Genomic DNA, 26889 nt, shown 5'->3' with positions numbered 1-26889 from the left:
CTTTATCGTCAGGTGGTGTAGTGCCTACAAGGACAGTTTACTCTGCTGCACCACCACTGCAGAGCCTTGACGCTCAGTCAGAGTGAAACACACACATAACCACAAGTACGAGTCTGAAAAACATGAAAACAATAGTGTTCAGGAACAGGAACTAATGTGGCTCAGGAGAAGAGTTGAGATCTAATCTAAACATGTAACACACTGGTCTCTTAAGTTTTCTCCACACTGCTCACTATGCCTAGAAGCTCTCTTCACTTCCCTCTTTTTCTTGAAATCACTCCTCATAATTCACTAAACCATAATCATGTTAGCACACTCATACACTTCACTTCCATCTCTCCAGTCCCCATTCTAGTCTTGTTTCATTGTACTTGAGTAAGGAACATAATCAAGAATGGGAATTTATGCAGGCAGACTTGATTATCAATAGCTAGGGTAACCTGCAATAGGAAGCAAGTTTGTATACATTAATTGCTAAAATGAGATTTGAACCACAGATTTTCCAGGTCACATACCTACACATTACACAAATTACTTTCCCCTAACTCTTGACAATCTAGAGCAGCTTCTGGTACTGTCCTCTGCCCTGCAGGACTAATAGTATTTACTTACCTTTCTTGTGCTTTACAAGGGTTTTTTCCCTGCATGGATTCAAATTTTTATAATTTTAGCTGGTTGAGGGTTTTTTTAAAGTACATTTTCAAGTATTGCAGTATATCTGTTTCCTAGGAAGTCTGGCATTCAGTGTATCATGTTTAGGCAGCATATGAGAACTACGGTAGTTAACACAAATAGCAAAAGAGATGATGGACACTCTTGCTGAACTTTACAATTTTAGACACAATCATGAGAACTACACAACTGGCAGTCCTTCTTGAACACAGAAAACTAGTTCCTAAGGAACTAGTCCACTCTTCTCCCTGATATGTTATCTTTGGATCTCCATTCTGCATGGAATTCTTTTCTACATAGGGAAGCAATTGATAATATGTAATTATTAAAGATCTACTTCACATATAGCCCACTTCTGCAAATCTATAAGTGTTTTTCAGGTTTACTGGAGGATCTGCCTTGCAAGTTCACATCTCCAATGACAGTATTCAAGTATCCTCACATTTGGCTGACTTGGCTACTATAATCTACAAGTGGGGACCTGCAAGGAATTTGTGGGGAGGAGGCATCTCATTCCCCTGCCTTCCCTTATTCCCCTCTCACCCACTCCTTCTTCTGTCAATCATGCCTCACCGCTTCTACCTCCCCCTGCCCCCTTACCATCCCCCCCATCCTTCTCCCCTGTAACCTAGACACAGGCCAACAATTTGTCCTCTCTGCTGCTCTGAAGGGAACAATGATGATGGTGGTAGTTTGTCCTTCACCTCCTCCTCCCTTGCTTGTCTCCAGCCACCAGAGGATCATTGTTTGCCAAGAACCTATGGAGGTGTGATTCTTTGTCACATCAATGGGAGTGGTTGGAGGCAGCAGGGACTTCCCCTCCTCTTTCTCCTCCACTTCCATGAGCTTTGTGGAGGGGGAGAGTGCAGCTGCAGTGAGTTCATCATTGTCCTGGGGGAGGCAAACCACAACACTTGATCCCTCTAAGTTGGGGGCTGCTTGCCAGTAGCTGCTGCCAGTCTTGCCAGTGTCTTCCTCATGATCATCGGCAGTAGCCTGACAGCACATGATCACCTCTCTTCCCATCCACCCTTCTCCTTGTGCGCCTGCCTCTATTCAGAGAACAGTTCACTGAGCTTGTGCAATCTTCTGTTTTGGGTTTTTTAAACTCCCCCCCTTTAATGGCTTTAGAATTCGACAAGCCTGAGGTTTCCCCAAATTTGGAGAAAACTCTCTGTTCTGCCAATGTGGCCCCAATCTGTAGATTTAGCTACCCACAGATTGGAGTACACATGGCTATTAGATTTACAGATAAGGAACATATAATACAGGCAATCTGCAACAAAGCCAGATTGAAAAATTAAGAGCAACACATTCCAGAGAGTATGGAATATACAATTAACTGCCTAATATTTTATAGAATGACTATTGCCTTGTTCCCTTTCCAGGAATACCCTCCAGAACATATCTGTAGAATAAAAGCCTGAAAGTGTTCTAGTCCTCTGCAGACAGGCTATTCCAGGTGGGAGTCAAAACAGGGGAAGCTCAAGCATTGCTGCTCTTATCTATTTTGTGGATGGCAACTTCACATTTTTAGTATCCCAGCCTCCTTTCAGGATGTCCCATCATCAACTCTATCCTGTATCTATCTATCCTGTAAAGAGGGCAAAGGTAGCAAGCTGAAGCAAGTCCACTTGAAAGTAAGTTATTCATTGGGGTTTACTCCCAGGAAAGTGAATGTAGGATTGAAGCTGAAACTGGGAAAGAATGACTTGCTTCTGGGATAGTTAATGAGCTACATAATGCTTTGATTGTCATTTCAATAGTTCAAGGACATTTTAAGACAATTAGCATCAACTTTTATTGATAATTAGCATCAACTTTTATTGATAAAAGTTTCATTAAATGTTTGGTAACTTCTTGAGGTATTGGAGGTGAGTGGGTGTTGGACTAGTGCTCAGCATATATAATGACGCCATCATCCCAGAAGAGCAGCAAAATTAAGCCAGAGGTGCATCTGACAGAGCTCTAGTTCACAATAGTTTATGCTGGAATACCTTTTCTTTGACTTTTAAGAAGCTACTGGTCTGCTTTTTAATCCTATGCATGTTATGTAGGATGGTTACAGTGCCGGACTAAAATCTGGGACGCCCAGGTTCAAATTCCTGTTCTGCCATGGAAAGTGGCTGAGTGCCCCTAAGGTACCTGTCCTCTCTAGGTTCTATCATTAACCCTCCAGGAGGTTCCCAAAGTGGATCTGGCAACCCTACCCTCCCATCCCCTATCAGTGGCCAGGGAGGACCTAGCAACCTTACTAACCTACCTTGTTGTAGGGATAAAATGAGAAGGAGAGAACGACGTTTTAAGCTGCTTTGGATTCCCATTGCAGTGAAAAGCAGGACACAAATGTTTAAACCAGGGATGGCCAAACTTTCTTAATGTAAGAGCCACACAGAATAAGCACCAGATGTTTGAGAGCAACAAGAACATCAGGAGGAAGGAAGGAAAATAGCGGGAGAGGTGGAAAGAAAGCAACTTTAACTTTAAATGCCTTCTCCAAGCTGCCCGCTGGCTTGGCGAAGTGATTTAAAAAGACAAATGCCAATGGGGCAGTGAGGGCGTTGAGAGTCACAGAAGATGTGCGAAAGAGTCCCATGTCGAGCCTCAGTTTGGCCACCCCTGGTTTAAACAAACGAAACCCCATTGACCTCAATGAGACTTATTTCCAAATGCCGGGGGGGTAGGGAAACTGAGCTGCAAGGCAAGAGAGTTCAACTCATACAATATTGCTGCTGCTGCAAAAAAAAAAAAAAAAGCCGTCCCCCACCCCGAAACTACAGAGCTTATTTTAGAATTACGCCCTCCCCTTTCCGTAGCTCCGCCGCTTCTCTCCCTCTTCCATTTCCCCTCAGCTCGGCCCGGAGCCTGCGGCGGCTCATACCACTCCGACTTCGCGTTCTTGACAAAGACGGCGGTATATTGTCCCTAGCGGCGCCCCGTCCACGCAGCGGCTGCTAGAACATCATCATGGCGACGGCGCTGCTGCGGGAGCTCTCAATGTCAGCCGCTTGGGCAAGACACCTCGCGCTGGGGGCAAGAGCGAGAGCGGCCGCCGGCGGGGGCTCCTTGACTCCAGCCAGGTACTTGGGGACAGGGGAGGAGCGCGGTTGGCAGAGGAAGAGCGCGTAGGTCCCCTCCTCTTTGGGGTTGTGGCTTCCCTGGACCCCCTTCCTCTCTTATCGCCCCCAGAGAGGAGGGCAAAGGCGTCCTTCCCTCCCATTTCTATTAAGCGTCTCTCTGCATTTAGCAAGGGTGCCGTTCTGTGCTCACTGGAGGGAAAGCGCGTTCCGCCCGTAAAAGGAGGCTGAAAGATTGCGGGGAGGAAGCAGCTTTGCTTTTAAGGGTGAAAGCCCCCAAGAGTCTTGTGGCAGCCTTGGATAATTCTCCGAGTTGGCAGCGCCATCTGCCTACTCGGGAGCAAGCCCGATTGTCCGGGGGGGGGGGGGGGGCTTCCTTCCAGCTAGTAAGGGTGCTTGCATTGCACTGCATCTGTGTTGAGTCAAACATACGTGGGCCTGAGCCCACTTTCTAGTTACCTGGTTGATGTTCAGTTAGAGGGTTTAGAGATATATTTTGGGGGGGGGGGGCGCCCACGTCTATATGTACCTTTCCACACACATAAATAATGGAGCATAAAAGTTGTAACATGAAAATGTACGTTTGTGACATTTCTATGTGGTGCGAAATTGTGCAGTGAATAAGAACGGAGCGATCCATTTGCACAGCAGTTGTCACGGTGGTAACTCCAGCTTTCTAGCTATGTTGAGGTAATGTAACTGTTGTAGTGGGAAAGAAGCCCATTATTTCAAAACCCAGTTATTGTGATGGTAATTAGTTATTGATGTTGGTTGCTATGCCAGACCATCACTGAAGCTTATTATCCTCTGTCCCATATTTACTAAACCTTTTTACATCTGTATTTCAACTTTCTCTTTTGAATGTCATGTGATCTATGACTAGCTAGAGATGCTGTTTCCAAGAAAGAAGAACAATCCTGTAAAACTGACAGGCTACTGTTGTTGTTTTTTCTATTATCAACATGGCTTGGAAGAGCGCACAAATGTCAAAGGAAAAGTGGAAGTGATTTTAAAATAGAGTAGTGCTTTTTTAAATCTAGATCATTGTTGCTAATTAGGCATGTATGTTATGTGTTTGCTGAAAGTTGGGGTAATAGTAGGTTACAGTAGCTGCTTCTAAAATAAATCTTATTTGGTAACAAATTCTTATGGAACTTTCAAAAGGAAGCACTGAATGTGTTTAGAAATATAGATATTAAGATGAAAAATGAGGGTTTATTACACAATGTTTTACTTTTTAAAGAACAGCATGTAATGATTGCTGATTTTATTAAAGATAGCTTCTGTGTTTATATTTTTGAGGTTTGGCAGTTGCGTATGTATATAATTATGAACTGTTAAGAGCCTGGAGTCAGATATTAGTGTCCATTTGGTTTAAGAAAATGATTGGTCTTTGCTATCATTGGCCAATCTAATTGATAGTGGAAACGAGACAAGGAACTTTCTTTTCAAGCCCTAGGTATAGCAGTGAGTACAGAAGAAGAAAATATTAATTGAGCATCCTCAAAATGGGGGTTTTCTTTGCCTTTGGGCCCACAGTGTTGCATTTTAAAATGAACAGATTATTTCAGTTTCTTGTCACCTGTTACTACTTTATGTCCTTAATGTACTACGGGGACAACACTCTTCCTGTAGACTAGTAATAGCCTAATCCTATGCATAACTAGTCATAAGACAGTTAATTTTAATGGACTTGGGCAAGTCAGGCTGCATAGAATTGGGCTGTAAGGAACAATTCATCCCAAAGCATCACAAATATACTCTTGCCGTTAAAGCTTTATGTCCATTTGGTACCCAAAGTGATCTTTGGTGAAAATGTTGGAGCAGAAGATTCACCATGAAATGTAGGTCCACACGATACTTTTAACAAATTGGAATGGATATGACCTGCACTGAAATAGGCTATATAAAAAGTAGTTGTTCTGGAAAAGACAGTATATATAGTGGTACGTCAGATATAGAATGCTATGCATGAAGAAAGTGACATTGTAGCAGTGCCATTTACAACCTAGTAAATATGCATAAGCTTCCATAGGTTTTGTGAGGAGCTGTGGTTAAGAGATGGATAATGCAAAACGGTTGAATCCCTGTTACTTCTATATAAAATTTCTTTAGTAGGTGTTTAAGAAGGACTTTTTTCTGCTTGCAATTTAAGAATACTTAAGTTGCAAGATGCTCTGATATGGGACAACTTCATATGTGTCCATATAATAAACATACATAGAATTAGACTACAAGTGGTTTATTTTCTAATGTAGTGTTTATGTAAATCCTAATGTTACAAATCAGTATGTAGGAAACAATCACATTTTTTTTTAGGTTGATGTTGTTACCTGTGGACTGGATTTGTTGTGGAAGAATATATCTTATTTGTCTTTTACACTAATACAAAAAGGGGGCCAAAAACTTCCTTGGCAGCTATTTCCAAAATTGTGAAATGATTCCTGCAGCTCCAATTCTTTTTCATTCTAGCCAGAAGTTTTCAGGACATTTGTTCCGCTTCATTCATCTTCTAACCCTATTAGATGTGCCCTCCCTATCATGATTAAAATTCATCCAAAATTCTTTTTTAAAAAATTCTTTTTTTAAAAGATCATTTTGTTGTTGCTTTAGTCAGCGCAGGTCCTGATCCATGACTTATGTCCGTAATTCCTTTTTAGTGTTCCAGAGACAATGTTTGCTTGTAGTTGTGCATAGTGTGAGAGTTGCACACTGATATGCTCTAGAGGATTGCAAAGAACCCTAGGTTTCTTTTCTTGGCACAAACACTGCTTCACTGTGCAAGTAAAATACTGCAGTTGATTGGGTTGCTTGTGCAGTTGGTCCTACTCTGGATCCATTTCATGATACATTTTTAAAATTTCAATGGCAGGAAATTACTTGTAAAATGTGTGGCTTTGACGAGAACTTGATTTCATAAATTCCAAAGGCTCCACTGGTGTTACTTGATCAGAATTTCACATGGATCTTTCTTAAAGAAGTGGACCATTTTAGCAGTTTCTGGATGATAATTTAAGTTTTAAACCATCCTTGAGGAGAAGCTAATATACAGTTTTGTATAACAGTGCAAGAGCAATTAACGTTTCTGGACTGAAGTCTCTGCTATTTTCATCTCTACATGGTGGAACACGTCAAATGCAAAGATTTTCCTGATGCATTCACATAATCAGTTTCATTATATGTTCAGCAAGCATCCCACATATTCCATAGCGTCATAATTGTCTACTGTTTTTCTTTTGCTTCCGATAGCTGCCTATTCTTCAGCAGATAAACAGTCGTCTTTGCATAGCTGCATATTCTTCAGCAGATAAAGTCTTCTTTGCAAGATGTATTACTTAACCAGCCATTCTGTTGCTGCAGGAATCTCAAGAATGTTATTCATTACAAAGCACATATTTGATTGTCAATGTGAGAAACCTCAATTCTTTTTGTAAGGTCAGTCTGTGTAGCCAAAGAGAACTGGCAGTTTCATGCAGTATTTGAACTTCGTTCTTCAGTCAATGTGATTGCTGGCAATGCAAATATGTATTACAGTTCTTTCATACATTTCCAGTCAGTTTTTCAGGCTGAAGTGACATACTCCTTTAGATGAGGTGAGAACCCTTTCCAGGTTGCTTTTATTTAACTAACCATGTTCTACAGTTTAGAAAAGTGCTAGTCCTCATGGGGGGGGGGGAGTGTCGCTGTCAAGTCGCAGCTGACTTGTGGCAACCCAGTTGAGTTTTCAAGAGAAGAGATGTTCAGAGGTTTACTGTTGCTTGCCTCTGCTTTGTGACCCTGGTATTCATTGGTGGTCTCCCATCCATAATATTGACAAGGGCTGATCCTGATTAGCTTCCAGGATCTGACAAGATTGAACTAGCCTGGGCTCTCCAGGTAAAGGCAGTTCACATACTGCTTTTTCAGAAAACTGTTCCAAAGATTATTGGGTAACTAGCCACCTCTTTTGACATTTCAAATTTTAAGCCAGTGTGTATTTTATTTAAAACTCTTCACCTATTAATATTAAGCCATTAGAAAAAGAAATTTGTCTTATTGTGTGTTTTGTTCTGTGAAAGAAACAGATTAAACTTAATAGCTTCTTTCCTACTGCAGTGCTCTTGAGATAGTTTTCATATGAGGTAAAACAAAATTGATATAGATGGTGGCATAAACATCTTAAAAAATTCTGTCACAGAAACCCACAGCTAACCATATTATTGACAGCACAACTTGATAAAACCGATAGACTGTCAGACAGACAGTCAGATAGGAGAAACCAGGGCAAGGGCTATATTGGTAGAAATCAAAGTAACAAACTAAATATCTTTGCATTGGGAGAAGGCAGACCCTTGCCTCCAGACACTTTACCATAAAACTTTATTCCTAAGATTTACTCTGGTGCTTTTTGAAATAGTGCTGTTAAAAAGTACATTCACATCCCTTTCTTTTGTTCTCGTTATTACTCTTTCTTGTCATAAGTAAGCTAAATGAGCTCCCAAAAGATCTCTTTGAAGACTGTACTTCAGAGAGTGTAGTGCTGTGTTCTGAAATTAGATATCACATTGTTTCCATCTATGAGATTGTGTCTTTATGGCTCTGTTTGATTCTGGATGGAACTTGAAACAGAACATTGTCTGCTCCAGAGATTAATAGAGTCAGCCTTTCACACAGTTGAACCTCTAATATTTTGAATAAATTGGAATTGCAAGATTACATGGATCCTTGGAGAAAAGCATCTGCTATGTGGACATGCAGTGCAAACAAGCACAGTTCCCCTCACCCATAGTTGTCCACATGTTTATCGGCAATCTGGTGGTGTTTTATATTGTGCTCCATTTTCACAAGCTTATCTTTATCACCCCAAAACTCTGGATCCTGCATCTATAAGCCACATCTTTCAGTGCGTTTTTCAAAATAAGTGAACAAGAATTAATTTATTGATCACTCAGTGTCTTTGATTTTGCTGGACTGCTAAGGAATGCAGCTACCACACAAATAAGATGTTTGCATTAGTTGGGCAGTTGTCCTTAATGTAGCACATTTTTAAACTGAGGTTCTGTACTTGAAATTGTTGTGATTAGCCATTCATTTCTACTTCACATATGTTTCAAAATAGGCTTATGTCCTGTAATTCTCAGAAGATATTTGAGTGTTTAAAATGTACTGCATGACATCAGCCATCTTTTAAATATGTGAATCTCCCCCCTCCCCGAGAATATATAAAATTTATAGAATTCAGTAACATTTTGGAACAGTGAAAGATCATAGCCTTTCCTGAAGACAGAGGTGGGTTGTGGAACGTTAGCTTTTTCATTCCTCCCAGTTCTGGAATTAAACCCTTTGACTTTTGTACTACTCTGTGATAATAAAAGCATGCTTGTTGGTTACTGTGGCTCTTGGTATGGCCTGAATAGATCTGTGTGGGGAGACATTTGACATTTCAGAAAACAGTCAGGGCACAACTTAGGTCACCTGTGGTTTCTGCAGATTTGTAATCCTTCCACCCCCAGTCCTATCCCTGTTCCCACCAGCCAGCCCACAAAAAGAAAATTCCAGCGCCAGTCAAGAGTTAAGAAGATGCTGCATGAGCATAAAGTATTGTTCTGTAAGATTTGTGAACGATTTTAAGCAAATTCTTCTGCTGTTGCAGGGTGGATACAGAATAATGTCATAAATGTTAGATTCAAGTCCAGTTGCACCTTAGTGACCAAGTGGGATTTTTAGGATATAAGTGAAGGGAGTTTTGATTCTCAAAACCTTTCACCCTGAAAATCTTGTTGGTCTGTACTGGTCTCGAATCTAGCTGCTGTACTGCAGACCAACATGGCTTCTCTCTGTAGTTAACATCACAACTGTGTCATCTTGTTTGTACAGCAGTGCCTTGGCTGTTATCAACAGATGGCTTGCTTTCAGTCATGGTACAGTTTTTCATAAAAAATTGTATGAAAATTATGTATTGAAGGCAGAGCTGTTAAAACATATCCTACCAGAGTAGGTTAAAGAGGGGATCTTTGTGCCCTGTGAGTTTTACAGCACCCATATTCCTCAGTTTAGGATCAGCAATCAATGTACCTAAAGGGTCATGAGTTCAGTTTAAAAAAACAACAGGTGAACTTTTGGTAGTGATTAGCTTTGATATATGATACCAAGTAGCTGCCTGACCTTTGTCTAGTAACTTTAAAATTAGTTTTATTTTGGTGTTTATTTAGGCACCAGATGAGCGACATCTGTGTATTTCCAAGTCATTGCTCTCTTGGGAGACAAATATAGTGAATTCACCTGTCCATGTCGTTTGGATATATAAATGTGAGGTACCTTTTTGCTTCAGTTTATTGGGTTCAATATATCCTTCTTGCCATCTTCATTTCCTGTATGTGTTTTGAAACTTTTAAAATGGCTTGTTTAGAGGAGCACAGTTTCAGGTTCGCAAACAACCTAGTTGCCTGTGATGAGTAAAAGTTGTTTACAGGCAGGAGAGCTCCAGAGAGCAGGGGGGAAAGGGTTTGTTCTTCATTTTCTCACTGTGCTGCATATCTGTAATGCAGATGTATAGACAGGCAGTGTAATAAAACTGGTGTGTGTGGGTTTTTCACCCCATTTCCCCCCTTTTAAATAGAAATAGTATGTCTCTGGTTTGTGAATATACAGTTTCTAATGGAGCTTTCTGTTTCCATTGCACTTGCTGGCCTGCAGATTGGCATGTTGTTCTTTAGATCATGCATATATTGTTGTACACTTACAGTGACAGAAGAGAGAGTAAGGTGCTCTCTGATCATTGTAAATTTGTGAGGATAACGAGGAGCCAGTGTGGGATAGTGTCCCACTATGGGAGACCCAGGTTTGAATCTCTACGCTACCATGGAAACTTACTGGATGACTTTGAGCCAGTCACACAGCCCAACCAACCTCACAGGGTTGTTGTGCAGAGAAAATGGCAAAGAGGGAAAACAACAGTGGAACTTCTCACCAAAATCATTGTGTGGTATGGGAGGGTGAGTGCCCCTTTCCCTCAGATCCCCAAAGCCGACAAAGAAGCCCAAGTAGCAGGGGGAAATCATGGATTGTTCACAGTGGGGCCAGAAGGGAGGGAATTTGTGCTCTCATGGTGGACTCATATGAACAGCAACTAGGTAAGTACAGCCCTGTTTCCATCATCAAGTCTGTTTGTGCAGTCACATACTGGCAGAATAGCAAGGTCACTTTCTAAGGTGACGGGTGTGATGCTGCTAAACAAACAAGCTGTGAAGAACTGCTTTCCCAACTGCAGCATCACGTCTGGAATTTGTGTCTACAGGGTGGTGACGTATAAAAGTAAAAATGGAAAAACATGTGGCAGCAGATTTTGTCAAGCAAAGCTTTGTGGAAAAATGCTGCAGAGAGTACTTGAGCTCTTGAAGAGTGTGTGCAACACATAGGTGACACTGGCTCAGATGTAACAGTGTCTGATGGTGGCAGTAACTCACCTCAGGCTTGTCTGAGAGGAAGCCTTCTTTCCAAGCATAGAGCCCATGTAGCGTAGGAAAAGTGTGAATATATGCAGGAAACCTGAATTCTGTTCAGCTAAAGCAATAAAATCCTGACCTGAATAGCCTAGCCCAGGGGTGGCCAAACTTGCTTAACATAAGAGCCACATATAATAAACATCAGTGCAACATCAATGTCAGAGGTTTGAGAACCACAAGGAAGGAAGGAAGGCAAGCAGGCAAATAGATGGAGGAGAGGAGGGAGGAAGAGGTTGAAAGAAAGCAACTTTAACTTAAAATGCATTTTTTTCCAAACTTTTGACTGGCTTGGCTTGGAAAGGTGATTTAAATAGAGAAATGCTTTCTCCAAGCCAGCCAATGGGGCGGTGAGGACTTCAAGAGCCACACACTGTGTGCAAAAGAGCCACATGTGGCTCTTGAGATCTCCAAGGAAGACTGGGGTCCTGATGCAGAGGCAAGCAATAGCAAACCACCTCTGAAGTCTCTTGTCATGAAAACTCCACTGGATCACCATCATTCAGCTGTTACTTGATAGCCCTTTCTTTCAAAACAATAAATCCCTTCAGATATCCAAGTTGTGAAATGTGTGTTCAGTCACTGCGGGGGGTGGGGGGGGCATTAAATACCTGGAGGCCAATATGCTGTGGTAGGTGAAATTGAGACATCATCTTGTAAGGAAAGGAAAGGCTTGGGTAGAACTACTTTTGGAGGCCATGAACTTGCTGACTCTTTGGGCAGAAGTGGCAGCTGCTGGAAAAGAAACTCTGATGACACAGTACACATGGCCATGGGTTCAAATGGTTTATATATTAAATGAAATAAAACCAAAGAAAGACTCCAGTGAGGTCCAGTCACTGGTGGAAACAAAAGTAAAAATTCCTTTCAAGAACTTTTTGGGAACACAGTGAGTGAAAACAGATTTTCCTAATAGGGTTGTGAAAAGTAGAAAATTCTGCTAGCTAGTGGGCAATTTTGATGCTTTATTTTCAGATGAGTTATGCCTGCCAGTGGCTTCCAGTGCAAAAAGCGGTGGAAGGATGTCTGGGGACTACATGGACCAGGGTATTCTGGTTCTCTTCATGCTTGATCATGTTCATCCCGATTATCGTCCCATGATCATCCTGAAGCTGGTGGCTAATTTTGACACTTCTAGCTTCAATTTCATGAGGAGTTTTAGAACAAATCATCAGTCAGTCCTTGAGCATTTAGAAAGAACAGCTGTGATTACTAAGAGCCATCATGGGTTTCTCAAGAACAAGTAATGTTAGACTAACCTTATCTCTTTTTTTAAGAAAGTTATTATCTTGGTGTGCATGTAGTTTATCTTGATTTCAGTAAGGCTTTTGATAAGGTTCCACATAATATTCTTGTTGGCAAATTGGTGAAATGTAGTTTGGATCCTGTTACTGTTAGGTGGATCTGTAACTGGTTGACAAAAGTGCATGCAAAGAGTGCTTGTGAATCTCTCATCCTCTTGAAGAGCAGTGACAAGTGGAGCGCCTCAAGGATCTGCCCCAGGGCCTTTTTTTGTTCAACGTCTTTATAGATGACAGGCTGGAAAACTGGCCCAGAACAAATAAAATGAATTTTAACCTGGATAAATGTAAAGTTCTGCATTTAGGTAGGACCCTACACTAAACATGAGTCAGTAGCATGATGTGTTGGCTTAAAAGACTAATGAGATTTTGGACTGTATCAACAGAAATATAAGGTCCAAATCATCCAAAGTGATGGTATCACCTTACTCTGTTCTGGTTAGACCTTACCTAGAGTGTTGTGTTCATTTTTGGGCACCACAATTTAAGAAGGTTATAGGCAAGCTGGAACATGTCCAGAGGAGGGCAACAAAGATATTGAGGGGTCTGGAGACCAAGTCCTGTGAGGAGAGGTTGAAGGAGCTGGGTATGTTTAGCCTGAAGAGGAGACAACTGACTGGGGATGTAATCACCATGTAAACGTGAAGGGCTGTCATATAGAGGATGGTGTGGAGTTGTTTTCTGTTGCCCCAGAAGGTCAGACCAGAACCAGTGGCTTGAAATTAAAAGATTTGACTAAACATTAGGAAGAACGTCCTGACAGTTGGAGTGGTTCCTCAGTGGAACGGGCTTCCTTGGGAGGTTGTGGGCTCTCCTTCCCAGGAGGTTTTTAAACAGAGGTTAGATGACCATCTGACAGCAATGCTGATTCTGTGAATGAGGCAGATCGTGATAAGGAAGGCAGGAAGGGTTGCATCAGTGATTAGTTCTTGTTGCCCTTTTCTTACATGCCCAGGGAAATGCTGATTGACACTTTGGAGTCAGTTTGGAATTTTTTTCCAGGCCAGTTTGGCAAGGGATCCTGAAGGTTTTTGCTATCTTCTGGCATGAAACAAGGGTCATTGGGTATGTATGTGTGTGGGGGAGACATTTGTGAATTTCCTGCATTGTGCAGGCGGTTGGTACCTTCCACCTCTATGATTTGAGCCCAGTCCCACTTGACTCTCATGCAAGAAACAAGGGACAAGATTTTAAAAGCAGTATCTTAGTACTTAGTAAACAGTTACTACTCTGGTGATTGAAAGTGCTGTCAAATCACAGATGTTTTATGGCGAAGTAAGCACTTAGATAGAAGTAAGCAGTTTGATGGAAGAAAATGCATCATCAGATACATAGAGATGTGTAACATAGCTTGAATGAAAGCGCTCAGTGCAAGGCAGGCCTTTCTGCAATGACCATTTAAAGAGAGATTCTTTGTCCACACAGACCAAACTCCAGTTGTCTTTTGTCTGGCCCTAGGAGTGACCTCAAATGTCTTTCCTATCTCATGATTAGCATTTCTATTGGTCTCTTTCCAAAGGGCAAGTAGCAGTTCTTCACTGTCAACTACTACTTTACTAGACTCAGTCAAAAACTTGCCCAGTGACACGCAGTGGTAGCCAGATACACAGTGGGAGATCTCTCTTCTCCACCAATGCCTTTTTGTTACCTAGTGGCCATTACTGTAGTGCCTCATTTTTGCAGGATCACTTCTTCCATCAAGGTAATTATTTGTAGACATAATTAGCATCACTTTATTTTCAGCTCATTTCCTCCTGAACTTGGAGTAAGAGTAGGTGCAACCTGCCTGATTAGACTGGCTTCATTTGGTTTGTGTTGTATTTTGGCAGCCGTTCAAACAATGTTTTCCTCTCATGCAACTTTAGTTTTGTTCTGGTTTTAGTAAGTTGTATTCTTTTTTCAGTCAGTCCTTTTCATTGCAAGTGAGATGCTTCCAAGTTTGGAAGCTTGTCACAGTTGTTAGTGTGATGTTGACAAAAGGGTGACGAGATTTCTAGAAATATTGCAAAATACCCCTTCCCCCCCCCCCCCCAATTTTTTAAAATTAAAAATCAGCATGGGGGGAATTGAAATGTATGTAATACTTCCATTCCTATGAAGCTGAAATTTCTTTTAATGGTTTAACAACATGAAATGCATTATTTATAACATGGCTTATATAATAGTACTATTTGGTGTATTTATAGAATTTAATACTTGAGAAATAGTTCAAACTGGTACAACATTTGCTGCCATAGCACACATATATTTATTTTTTATTATCTGAGAGGTAGGAAAGCATAAAAATTGAAGGTAGAAATAAAGCAAAGTGTATTATTTGGGCAGGAACTCTCATAGAGTCGCTTTAGATAGGACCACTAGCAGGTTTGGATATTAAGCTAAACTATAGCATTTAAATTATTGGACACTTTAATAATAATATATTATAAAACACATTGCACTATATTATTTGCTACCGAAATTATTAAACTCTAAACTAAAAAAACTGAAAATGTTGTATATGTCTTACAGTGTTTATGTCCTCAGTGTCTCCCCAAACTTCCCTGTTTATTCATGGGAAAAATTGAGACAGTCCTCAGACTTTTTTCATGTTGTATACTTGGAAGAAGTGAACTGCTTTGTCAGACAGGGTTTTTCTCACACAAACAAACAAAAAAGAAAATACTTTATAAGAGGGTTCCCCCCATTGCTAGGCCAAATTACCTGATTTTCCATTGGAAAAAATGAAAAAGTCTATACACTTTTAAATACTATACCTCTTGAATGTGAAATAACTTGCCTTGAGAAGCATTTTACTCATTTTTAAAAGAAAAAAAATAGAACTTTCTTTTCAGTGTTGCTCCAGGTTTGCTTGTTTTTTTTTAAAAAAGGGGATGCTAAAAAGATGGGGATTCTGAATTTTCCTGAGCTTTCCCCCTGTGCACTCAAGCCTGATCTCAAAAGCGAAGCTAGGTCAGTCCTGATTAACACTTAGATTGGAGACTATCAAGAAGACCAGAGTTTCAGGCAGGGTGGGGTAAAGCACCTTTGTTCAACTCTTGCCTTGAAAATTCTACAGGGTCGCCATAAGTCAACTGTGACTTGATGGCACTTAACACTCACATGCACATGCGCCTCTGAGTGTGACTCCCACTAGTGATAAAGTTTCAACATCTTAAAGCCACTGCATTGTACTACTTCAGCATTCATTTTTAAGAAGCAGAAACTGATGATAGCTGTTTAAAGTGCAGACGACTCAGCAAATTAACATCGAGATAATGTTCTATTTTTGGCTTGTTGAAGCTGGGTTTTTGCATGGCCTTTCATTTTTGTGGGGGGTGGGGAGTAGGGAAACCTACTGCCTTTCTGTCAAGCTATTTAGTTTATATTCATACCACACAACTGACTTTGAGATATTGTGAGATGCTTATGTAGCACTGTAATGTATGCATGCTAGGAAGGGAGCCATGGCATCTGTCCTCCTTTCTAACTTATGTAAGTACTTGAATTGCTCACAAATAGAAAGTCTGCTTTATCTACTGAATTTGCTGCTCTGGCCTTCCCAAAGTTGGAGAAAGATACAGATTAAATATGTAAATCTAATATTTCATTTTTTGTTGTAAGGCAGCTAGGGGTGAAAAAGCAGTGGCAAAGCATATGCAGTATCTGTTAATTTCTTTTTTAAAAAAATCTTTCCCCTCAGACCAGTTTTTTGTTTTGCTTTGTTTCAGGTTAATAAATTAAAAGCATGGGTTGGATCCAACGAAAGGAGGGTACTGCTATTTTTAAAGGCTTGTGCAAACCTATTAGAACATGCAGTACGGGGGTCGAATCAGGCCCCCAAAGGGCTCCTATCAGACCCCCGAGCAACTGGTTGTCATCTGCTTCCTTCCCCCTTTTTGCTTCCTTCTGCATCACAGCTTGCTTTGCCAGGCTTGCTCAATCACACAGAAGCTATAGAGAAAAACCTCTGTTTTCTCCATTGGCTGAGGTTCCTCCTGATCCCCTGGGAAAGGAAGGAAAGAGCCAGTTCCCTGGATCCCATGGGAGAAATACAAAGAAAACACCTTTATGACCAATGAGTTCTAATGTTTTAAAAATGTTTAAGGGTGTTTTTTTAAAAAAACAAAAACAAACCTTTAATTGTGTTTGTTCATGTCCTTTATAAAGTTTATATCTCTGTTACTTATTCTTGAATTGCGTGGCCCAACATGACCTGGCCTGAAAAGGTCTAATTTATGTCAGATTCGCCCCTCATAACAAATGGGTTTGACACCCCTGTAATTAGAAGAATTAATTGCAGCATTTTACAGATATTTAATATAGTGATTCTTTTGTTTCCACTTGCACAGCAGCCGGCTCAACCTCTCACACAAGTGAAAGAATATATGTGAATCTTGTGCTCTAGTGGAAGGTAGAAAACAGCCCTTCTATGAGTGGACTTCCACATTAGGAAGTGTATCATTTAGATCCAGCTCAATGTTTGAGCTGATGTACTAATAAGCTAAGGATAGTATGAATGTCCCTGCAGAAGCAAGCGATCTACTCTGCAGAGGCAAAATCCTGAAAATGATTATGTAGATCAGTCACAGAGGAAGGAGTGCATCAGAAGAACCTTGCACGTGGTTTACCTGTTTGTCCAGAATCTGTGCATCAGCCTGTCGTGAAACTTTCATTTATAGTCCTGCTGCTAAACTCTATAATCACCTACTGAACTGGTAAGAGGCAAAGTCATGTAAACCCCCTGATGCCATCTTTGAGGGTCAGAGTTCCAGGAGAGTTGCAGTAGCTTTATAATTTTCTCCCCCCCCTTCTGTTCGTGACAAACTAGCTACTGTACTTTCATAGAATAGTACAGTCCTTGCCACTGGCAGTCTTTCAGTGATGGAGAGCCTGTAGGCTGACACGAAGTGCAGCCTGTTGTGAACTGCTAAGTGGTCGTCTGCCAAAAACTCAGCAGACAGAACTAATTGGGGGGGGAGGGATTTTTGTGCCCTCATCTCACTCTTCCTTTTTTTTTTTTTTACAAGACGGATATTGTTGAAGTAACTTGTTTATGTAAGATTTGTCTGCCTCTATTTTCTCATTGAATGAATCATTTTTTAACTTCACGTCTTGCACTGCAGGTCACTGAACACTTCCACATGGCAGCTGGCACAGGACCAAGCCCAAGACATGCAACTCATCACAGTTGATGAAAAATTGGTAAGGGCTCTCTGCTGTGCATACTACCTTGAGAGCAGTTCCTGCACAACAGGTATTCAGCGTGCTTCATGTTGTCTCATTCTCTTCTAAGGAAGTAATGTCAGACTAACCACCAAGTCAAAGGCTGTCTTTATGTAAGATGGGCCCTTTTAAGTCCTGAAATCCTCATAAAAATATGTATTTGGACATGGAAGTGTTTAAAACATGAAATTTTATATCTTAACATGGGCTAAATTGTTAGACAACAGAAGAAAGCATTTATTTTTTACAGCAAATGTGCTGTTTTGAAATCCAGACAATTTCCTCTTCATTGAAATCATACACGATTTGCCATCACTTCCAAAGATTAATGGTTGGGTTGTCTCATCTTTAAAAGTAACACAGTACAAAGGAGCCATGCAAATTAATTGTAAACTATGTTCATGCACACTGTTTTATAATATGCACGAAGGATTACAATTAGAAACGACTGTGTAGCATTCTTTTCCTAATCAGTCCCAGATCACAAGTTTGGCATCCTTTAAATTTTAACATATTGTAGCGTGTGGTCCATTACTAATAGTGTGATGCAACCTGATATTTATGCTTACATTACACAATAGCTTAACTTTTGTAATACATCCAAGACTCATGGTGGAAATGGCATAGCTAAAGTAATGGCATCCATCAGCAATAGCATTGCATTTGCTTTTGGAGAGGAAGATAGACATCTAGGACACACAATTCATAATAAATTCAACTTTGGCTGTTACATACTTTTTAAATACAAAAGATGATGGGTAAAAGTTATTTGGAAAGATTTGCAAAGGTAGTAATTGTTCTGCCATACCACCTTCCCCATGTGCAAATCTCTGTTAGGATATTGTCACATGAAGGAGATGGGCTGGATTTATTTAAGCCTTCAAAATTAATATTAATCATGACAATGGATCTCTTACAATGCAATACTAAGCATACTTATAGCTTTCTAAGCTCATTGACTTCAATTGACTTAGAAGAGGGTAACTCCACTTAGGATTGCACTTTTAGGCTGACTTCTTCAAGGATGCAGTCCATAAACCTGAAGAATAGCTCTTACTAAAAGCTGTTAAAATGTTGACTATTGTTCTGGAGCACATCTCTCAAAGAACATTTCTCTTTGTGCGTTGTTGTTGTTCTGTGTGTGTTTGTAATGGGCAAATATTTTGCATGCAAGAGAATTTTTGCAGGTTTCAGTTTATTCTGCCAACACAGATGTTCCGGGCTTTCTTTCCAGACTTTTGAAAAGAAACATTTCTCTACATTTTTTGAATGCCTTCTTTTAATGTCTTTATTGCTATTCTTTATACAATAGACATTAAATAATTAAAAAGTTCATTTAGATTCTTTGCCATTTTTTTTATTGTATGCTTTTCTGTTCCATTGTGTTTGAAGTCCTGTTCATATAATAATGCTGCAAACTGTTGGTCTGGTCTCTGCTAATTTTTAGAGCAACAGATCCTGATTTGAGCAGTCATATGCCAGGTGGGATCCAGCCAGCTTTTCCACTGATGGAAAGGAGAATAGGAAGCCTCTTTTGACTTACACCAACTTTATGCTGGGTTTCACGGGCATAAGACATGTGGGAAGGGGGCTGTACAAAGGAAGAGAATGGGTTGAGGTAGAATGACAAAGCTGGTTTGCCAGTCTATTGTGTAGCTACAAAAAGGCAAAGCTCAATATGTCTGTCTGTGGCAGTAATAACTTTGTTAACTGATAAATGCAATCCGCTTTTAATTAGGACAGTTACAGCCTTTTCAGTAATTGGCCTTATTCCTGTAGTTTGTCCAAGTTTCCTAATAGTGTGGTAACATTTTTTAAAAAATCTTGTCTTTCTTTATATGGCAGGACTCTGTGTACTCATTCATAATCTGAGACAACTTCTATCACTCTTTGAATTTCACACCATCATTATTAGAATGTTACTGATTTGGCTCCCATTCTCTCTCTTTTCCCTTGCATATATTAGATTTTTAGCTTGGTGGAACATTTTTTTTTAAGTACATGCTCACGCTTCATAAATGTTTGCTAATAAAAAAACTATTCAAGCTGTTCTTATTTTCTGACCTTTATGCAAAGATTGTGTGCAATAGTTTAACCACAGAAGTAATTATTAATTACAGCAAACTTTAAATGTGGGTGCTAAACGAGACTGCAGTGCCACTGATTGATTTATCCAGAGCTTTTTTTGAACTGGAACTCACCAGAACGCCATTCCAACTGGCTTGGCCAGCATTCAGGCTCAAAAAAAGCCCACAGCCCAGGCAACCTCAGCCACTTTCTCCTCAGCTGCAAGACCCTTGCAGTTTGCTTGTCGTCCCCCCCCCCCCACCAGGGCTGCAGTGGCTGGTGGTTTCTTCCTCCCCAGGTACAGTCATAATTGGCTACAGTCATGATCTGTTTCTCTTGAGAGTCTGGGGGCAGGTGACCTTGGTGACTTTGACAATCCCCAGGGCAATGGGACATTGAAAAAGGACCTGACCAAGCATCCCAGACGCAGCAGCCAAAGGAAAAGACCATTTAGAAGCCAGGTGAAGAGTATTCTGAGGTTTAAGGGATGCTGATGCTGCCCACTCGCCTCCTACATACATGAAGATGGAGGACAAAGAGGAAGAGATTGTGGAGGAGCCCAGTTTCACCAAGGACCCAAGGGTCTAGTTCATTGGGAGTCACTTGGCTCACTCACTGGGACTCCAAGAAGACAAATGGAGCATGTTTCTGGAAGAGGAGGCGAAACAGCAGCTCCTAGCTAACTTTTTTGAACACAGCCATCCCCCTTTGCTGGCTTTTTGCCTTTCCAGGGTGGGAGGGCTGGCAGCTAGCAGCAAGGTAAAGAATTGGGAAAGGTGCCTGGGAAGGAGGACGCTCTGATTTTCTTGGTTGGTTGGGTTCCACTTCCAATTCATTGGGAGTGGTGGATTGTTACAAGTTGCTAACTTTTGGGGTGTTGTGTGAAACCTGGTGCCAGGTGCCTATAAAGACTGTTGACTCAGATGCCAAAATAAGAGCCCTTTAGTGGTTGTTACCTTATACATGGAGAAGTGGGTTATATGACTTCTTGGACAGTAGTTTCTCTCTGGTATGAATTTGTGGTCAGAAATATAAAGCCTGGGGACGTAGGAAGTCAAAGGGTGACGGGAACAACTGACAAGTTTGGCCTTGGAGAATAAAATGAAGCCGGGCAAAGGCTAATAGAGTTTTGTCAAGAGAACAAGCTGGTCATAACGAACACCCTCTTCCAACAACCTAAAAGGCGAATCTACACGTGGACATCACCTGATGGGCAACACAGAAATCAGATTGATTATATACTCTGCAGTCAAAGATGGAGAAGATCCTTACAGTCAGCAAAAACAAGACCTGGAGCTGACTGTGGCTCAGATCATGAGCTACTCATCACAAAATTCAGGCTTAAACTGAAGAAAACTGGGAAAGCCATTAGGCCATTCAGGTCTGACCTTGATCACATCCCTTATAAATATACAGTGGAGGTGAAGAATAGGTTTAAGGAACTAGAGTTGATAGACATAGTGCCTGAAGAACTATGGACGGAGGTTCGTGACATTGTACAGAAGGCACCATCCCAAAGAAAAAGAAATGCAAGAAAGCAAAGTGGCTGTCTGATGAGACTTTACAAATAGCTGAGGAAAGAAGGAAAACGAAAGGCAAAGGTGAAAAGGAAAGATTCACCCAACTGAATGCAGATTTCCAGAAAACAGCAAGGAGAGATAAGGAGGCCTTCCTGAAGGAACAATGCAAAGCAATAGAGGAAAATAACAGAATGGGAAGGACAAGAGATCTCTTCAAGAAAATTGGAGAAATCAAGGAAATGTTTCGTGCAAAGATGGCCATGATAAAGGACAAAAACGGTAGGGACCTAACAGAAGCAGAAGAGATCAGGAAGAGGTGGCAAGAATACACAGAAGAATTACACAAGAAGGATCCCAATGTCTCGGGGAACCATGACAGTGAAATCAATGACCTTGAGCCAGACATCCTGGAGTGTGAAGTCAAATGGGCTTTAGAGAGCATTACTAACAACAAAGTGAGCTGAGATGATGGTATCCCAGTTGAGCTATTCAAAGTCCTAAAAGATGATGCTATTAAAATGATGCACACATTATGTCAACAAATTTGGAAAACACAACAGTGGCCACAGGATTGGAAAAGATCAGTTTATATTCCAGTCCCAAAGAAGGGTAATGCCAAGAAATGTTCAGACTATCGCACCATTGCACTCATTTCACATGCCAGCAACGTCTTGTTAAAGATCCTACAAGCTAGGCTTCAGCAGTATGTCAATCAGGAACTACCAGAAGTTCAAGCTGGGTTTCAGAGAGGTAGAGGAACTAGACATCAAATTGCAAACATTCGCTGTATTATGGAGAAAGCAAAGGAATATCAGAAAAACGTCTATTTCTGCTTCATTGACTATGCTAAAGCCTTTGATTGTGTGGATCACAACAAACTGTGGCAAGTCCTTAAAGAGGCGGGCATACCAGACTACCTCACATGTCTCCTGAGAAACCTGCATAAGGGTCAAGAAGCAACTGTCCGAACGGGATATGGAACAACTGATTGGTTTAGAATAGGAAAAGGAGTTTGACAAGAATGTATATTGTCACCCTGCTTATTTAATTTATATGCAGAGTACATCATGTGAAATGCTAGTCTGGATGAAGCACAAGCCGGAATTAAGATTGCTGGGAAAAATATCAACAACCTCAGAGGAGGATCTAAGGAACCTCTTCTTGAGGGTGAAAGAGGAGAGCACAAAAGTAGGCTTGAAGCTCAACATCAAAAAATCTAAGATCATGGCATTTGGCTCCATCACACCTTGGCAAATAGAAGGGGAAGATATGGAAGTAGTGACAGACTTCATATTTCTGGGATCCAAGATCACTGCAGATGGTGACTGTAGCCATGAAATTAAGACGTTGGCTCCTTGGGAGGACAGCTATGGCGGACCTGGGCAGTATAATAAAAAGTAGAGACATCACCCTGCCAACAAAAGTCCGTATAGTCAAACCGATGGTATTCCCAGTAGTAATGTATGGCTGTGAGAGCTGGACCATAAGGAAGGCCGAGCGCAGAAGAATAGATGCTTTTGAGCTGTGGTGCTGGAGAAGAATCTTGAGAGTCCCTTGGACTGCAAGAAGATCAAATCAGTCAGTCCTAAGGGAAATCAACCCAGACTGTTCCCTGGAAGGTCAAATGCTGCTGAAGCTCAAATACTTTGGCCACCAAATGAGAAGGGAGCACTCCCTGGAGAAGATCCTGATGCTAGGAAAGACAGAAGGCAAAAGAAGAAGGGGCAGCAAAAGATGAGATTGCTGGACAGTGTTACTGATGTAACAAACATGAATTTGAGCAGACTTCGGAGGATGGTGAAAGACAGGAGGGCCTGGCGTGACTTTGTCCATGGGGTCGCAAAGAGTCGGGCTTGACTGTGCGACTGAACAACAAAAAATACAGAATGAATGGAAGTGATAATCTGAAGTAACTTTAGTACACTATTTTAGCAACACCATCAGCTGGGAGGCAGCTACTGTTACTTTTAAAATAAATATAATATAAAAGTATGGCTATATATATATATATATATATATATATATATATATATATATATATATATATATATATATATATAATTGGTTTTGACAACAACAAGGTAAACAGCAAAATAAGAAGCAAAAAACATTTCAGAGAAGAATTTTAACAATAATGTTGGAAGCTGCTTTAAAACTAAGGTGCGTGTGTTGTTTGTTTGCTGGAGTGACTATAGTGTCTTTACTCTCTCTAGAACTTCCAGCATCAATCACCAGAAACTCTATGAGGTGAGCGTAGCAGGATGTCTGTCCTTCTGGTGATGTCAGGGGGCATGGCCTTATATGCTAATGAGCTCCTGTCTGGGGTTGTGGCCTTATATGGTAGTGAGTTCCTGCTGGGCTTTTTCTTCCAAAAAAAAGTCCTGAATAAGTCTTACAGAAGTTTTTGCTCTTTGTTCTCCCTTTTTAAAGAGAATGACACCACAGTAAACTATTATTTCCCCCTGCAGAAAGCTTACAAGCTGCATTTTGCTTTTTCCAAGAAATAGGTCTACAGCTGCAATGTGTAAGGAATCTCAGCTTTTTGCAGAACAGCCAGCATGTTGTGCAACTTTTGAATTATCTGCTAACTGCAACTATGAGCTCTTTCCTTACTTTGCTCTTTACGATAATAACTTTAAGGATTAATAAAATAAATTAAAATATTGCAGTTTTTTCCTGGAAACAGAGTGTAAAAAAATCTACAAAGGATATTCTGCCTATGGTGTCTTAAGTGTGTCGTGAAGAAGTGCTAGATAGAGTGGAAGATCATTTTGTTCTCAGACCTAAGTGTGTTTCATTCTATACAATCTCCAAAAACTGAAGTGCCTGAAGGCAGCCATTTCTAGTAAGTCCCTAAAGCATACATGCTTAGTTTAGGATTGCCGGGAACTGTCTGGCAGCTGGTGGGAGGGTGGGGCACTGGAGTCAAGCAGCATTGCAGGATAATTTTTTTTAAATGTAGCCTCACATTGTTACCATAAGTTCTTACTGGAAGAACAGTGGGTATTCCAGAAGTGACAAAAGGTTGTTCTAGGACTTGCCAAAAACTCTATAATAAAACCATAGAGTTTCCAGTGATTCCTAGAATTTCCCATTGTTAGTTAAAGTAAGTACCTAATGCTGCATTTTAAAAAGAAATTGAGGGCAGAATCTCTCACCTCCACCAGGGGCTTGGCAGCCCTAGTTCAGCTCAAGCCACTGCTACCTCGATGTTTTTCTATGTGAAATGAGGGAAGGGGGAAAATCAAACCTAAAACATGGGTCCTTCCTGAGTGGTCTAACAGCAGCCTCAGTTGAGCCATCAGTACACAGAATTCCAGAAGTCTGGAGTTTATCCCGAGGAGCTGATAGCTGAGGCTTGCCATGCGATTTGGCTGGTGTGATAAATTTCAGGGAGAGAGGTGGCCCCTCTAGGATTTCTCTATGTTGGAAAATTGCCCTCTTGCTGACATGAGATGTCTGCAGTAGCCTCCCTCAGTGAGGCTTAAAATGATTTAATTTCTAATGTATGAAACCAAATTGGTTCCAGTACTAGTATAGAAATCATGTTTTTCCTTGTATAAACCAATGCTTCACATATGGTTCTATTAAACTTCAGTAATCTCTGCAGTGTTTCTGCACTGAGCCAGCATGATGGTTACTGTATGCCTTGCCACTCCAGCTCGTTCAAATTTTGGGTTGGTGTTTTGTTGTGGGGCTGTGCTGCTGCTGCCACTTACTTTCCACCTCAAAATCAAAGAAACCAAGAGAAGTAGCTGTCTTATTTGGGCAAGTGCTGTAATAAGCTTTGCTGTGAACCACAGCATTTAAATGTTGTAAAAAGTATTATTAAATAAAATATTAGAGGACAGTATTGGCCCAGAGAAGGAGGTGATTCTTTCAAATGCATCCCCCAATTTTAATGGTTATGTAATTCTTTGTCAGTTGAAGACAAATTTCCTTAGATTTTCCAGGTTAGTCTGATAGGCCATCTTTTCCTGCCACAGCCAGACTTTTTGTGTGAGAAGAGGCATGTATAGAAATATTGTGTCTCACTCAGGACATGGGCATAATTTTCACTCTCATATTTTGTAATGGAATGGACTATAGTTAATTACAACAGTGACCCTGAGTGCTGTTAGATCACTCAGGAAGTTAAGATGTACTACCTAAGTACAAATAGCATCTTCCTTTTTAATGAGCACATTAGGAAGTGCTTTAGACTTTCTTTGTGTGGGTTTTAGAAGTACATATTAGAATGCGGACCCATATGTCTCAGACTATGGATCTGCCTGCCCATGGAAGGGTGTCCTTAGAAGTGATATAAGCTCAGTTTACCGTTAGACCTTCCTCAGTCCTTTACAGAAACACGCATGGTAGGATCAGAAGGCAATATTATCTCATTGTCTCTCTTGTAGGAGTTGTGGGCCCACCCACTTCTTGAACTCATAGTGGTGAGGTCCCACAGTGCAATCTCTTATTTTTCAGGGCCTCTTTGTTTCTGCAGGGGACCTGAAAGCATCTCTCTGATCCCTGTCTTCTCCTTTGATCTGCTTGACCTCAGGCCGGAGATGAGTGAATGCTGCCAGCTGAGCTGTTTGTCTTTAGTGTGTGTTGGTTACGCTTGGAGGCCCAAATAATTCTTTTGACTTGGGTAAGGTTCACTCTGACACAGCCTTAGAACCTCTTGTAGGGATCACCACAGGCGCTTCAGTTTCTGTTCTGGAACACAGCAACATGCCATAGTGTATTAAACTGTAATCAATGTGTAAAGTTGACTATCAGAAGCAAGCCTTGAATTCATAAACTCGGTCATTAATTTTTGCAGATGAGTAAGATAAGGAAGAGTAAATGCTCCCTCTGGAAGTTCTGTCAGATGTAAGTTGTATACAGTGCATTGTTGCAAGGTGGTAACCTGTTGAAAGGCTGCACCAGAGGGGAGCCACTGTGGCAATAGCCATTCAACTGCCTCTGATCTAGCACATCTAGTGTGAGTGTCATTCAAAACGAGGCCCTGCAAGTTCATTGAGACCAGTGACAAGGAGATGTGGGGTTTAAAAAAAGAAAAAATCAGTGGAAGCTTCAGTAGCAATTGCAAGTGCCTGCTTCCCAGTATATTTCCTTCCCGTAAAGTTTTGTAGTTTGGGAATAACCATAGTTTGATCTAACAGTGTTTCCATTAGAGGTAAGTTACATACCTTCATCACCTAGGTTATAAACCATTCTTTAGCAAAGTATGGTTTATTACATTGCTTAATCTCCAGCTTGTAGTTTTCAACTGCATTACAGATTGAGAACCGTTTTCCTTTGAAGTTTTCCAACTCTGAATGTTAATTAGATTCAGTACATGAATGTTCAGCAGCCTGCATGCCCAAAGGTAGTTGCTTCATAGGCACATGCTCAGAAATTCTTTAATATTAAACATCTTACTCCTGGTAAAATTACTATATGACAATTCAGCCAACCAAGGAGCCTTTTGTTCGGTGGCTGTTGTCTCTGTTTGTAATTGTGATAAACAATGGGTGTTAGTCCTTCATTTGTGCAGAAGAGGGAGGACAGTTGAATTTCCAAATGGCTCTCTGCCACG

The 26889-nt window shown here is 40.9% G+C and overlaps 1 protein-coding gene across 1 annotated transcript in view; it reads left to right on the top strand.

Moving 5' to 3' along the window:
- The first annotated feature begins 3486 nt into the window (after positions 1-3486).
- Positions 3487-26889, top strand: part of NDUFS4 (NADH:ubiquinone oxidoreductase subunit S4) — a 57302-nt gene continuing 33899 nt past the window's right edge. Inside the window, exons 1-2 of the mRNA XM_060236001.1 lie at positions 3487-3752; positions 17637-17715. Of these exons, the coding sequence (XP_060091984.1) occupies positions 3640-3752; positions 17637-17715 (192 nt within the window). The 5' untranslated portion in view covers positions 3487-3639. The remainder of the gene's footprint in view (positions 3753-17636; positions 17716-26889) is intronic.

The sequence above is a fragment of the Heteronotia binoei genome, chromosome 4, assembly GCF_032191835.1.
Source record: "Heteronotia binoei isolate CCM8104 ecotype False Entrance Well chromosome 4, APGP_CSIRO_Hbin_v1, whole genome shotgun sequence".
NCBI lineage: Eukaryota > Metazoa > Chordata > Lepidosauria > Squamata > Gekkonidae > Heteronotia > Heteronotia binoei.
Note: the sequence above shows the minus strand (reverse complement) of the source record. Positions and strands in the feature narration are given on the sequence as shown.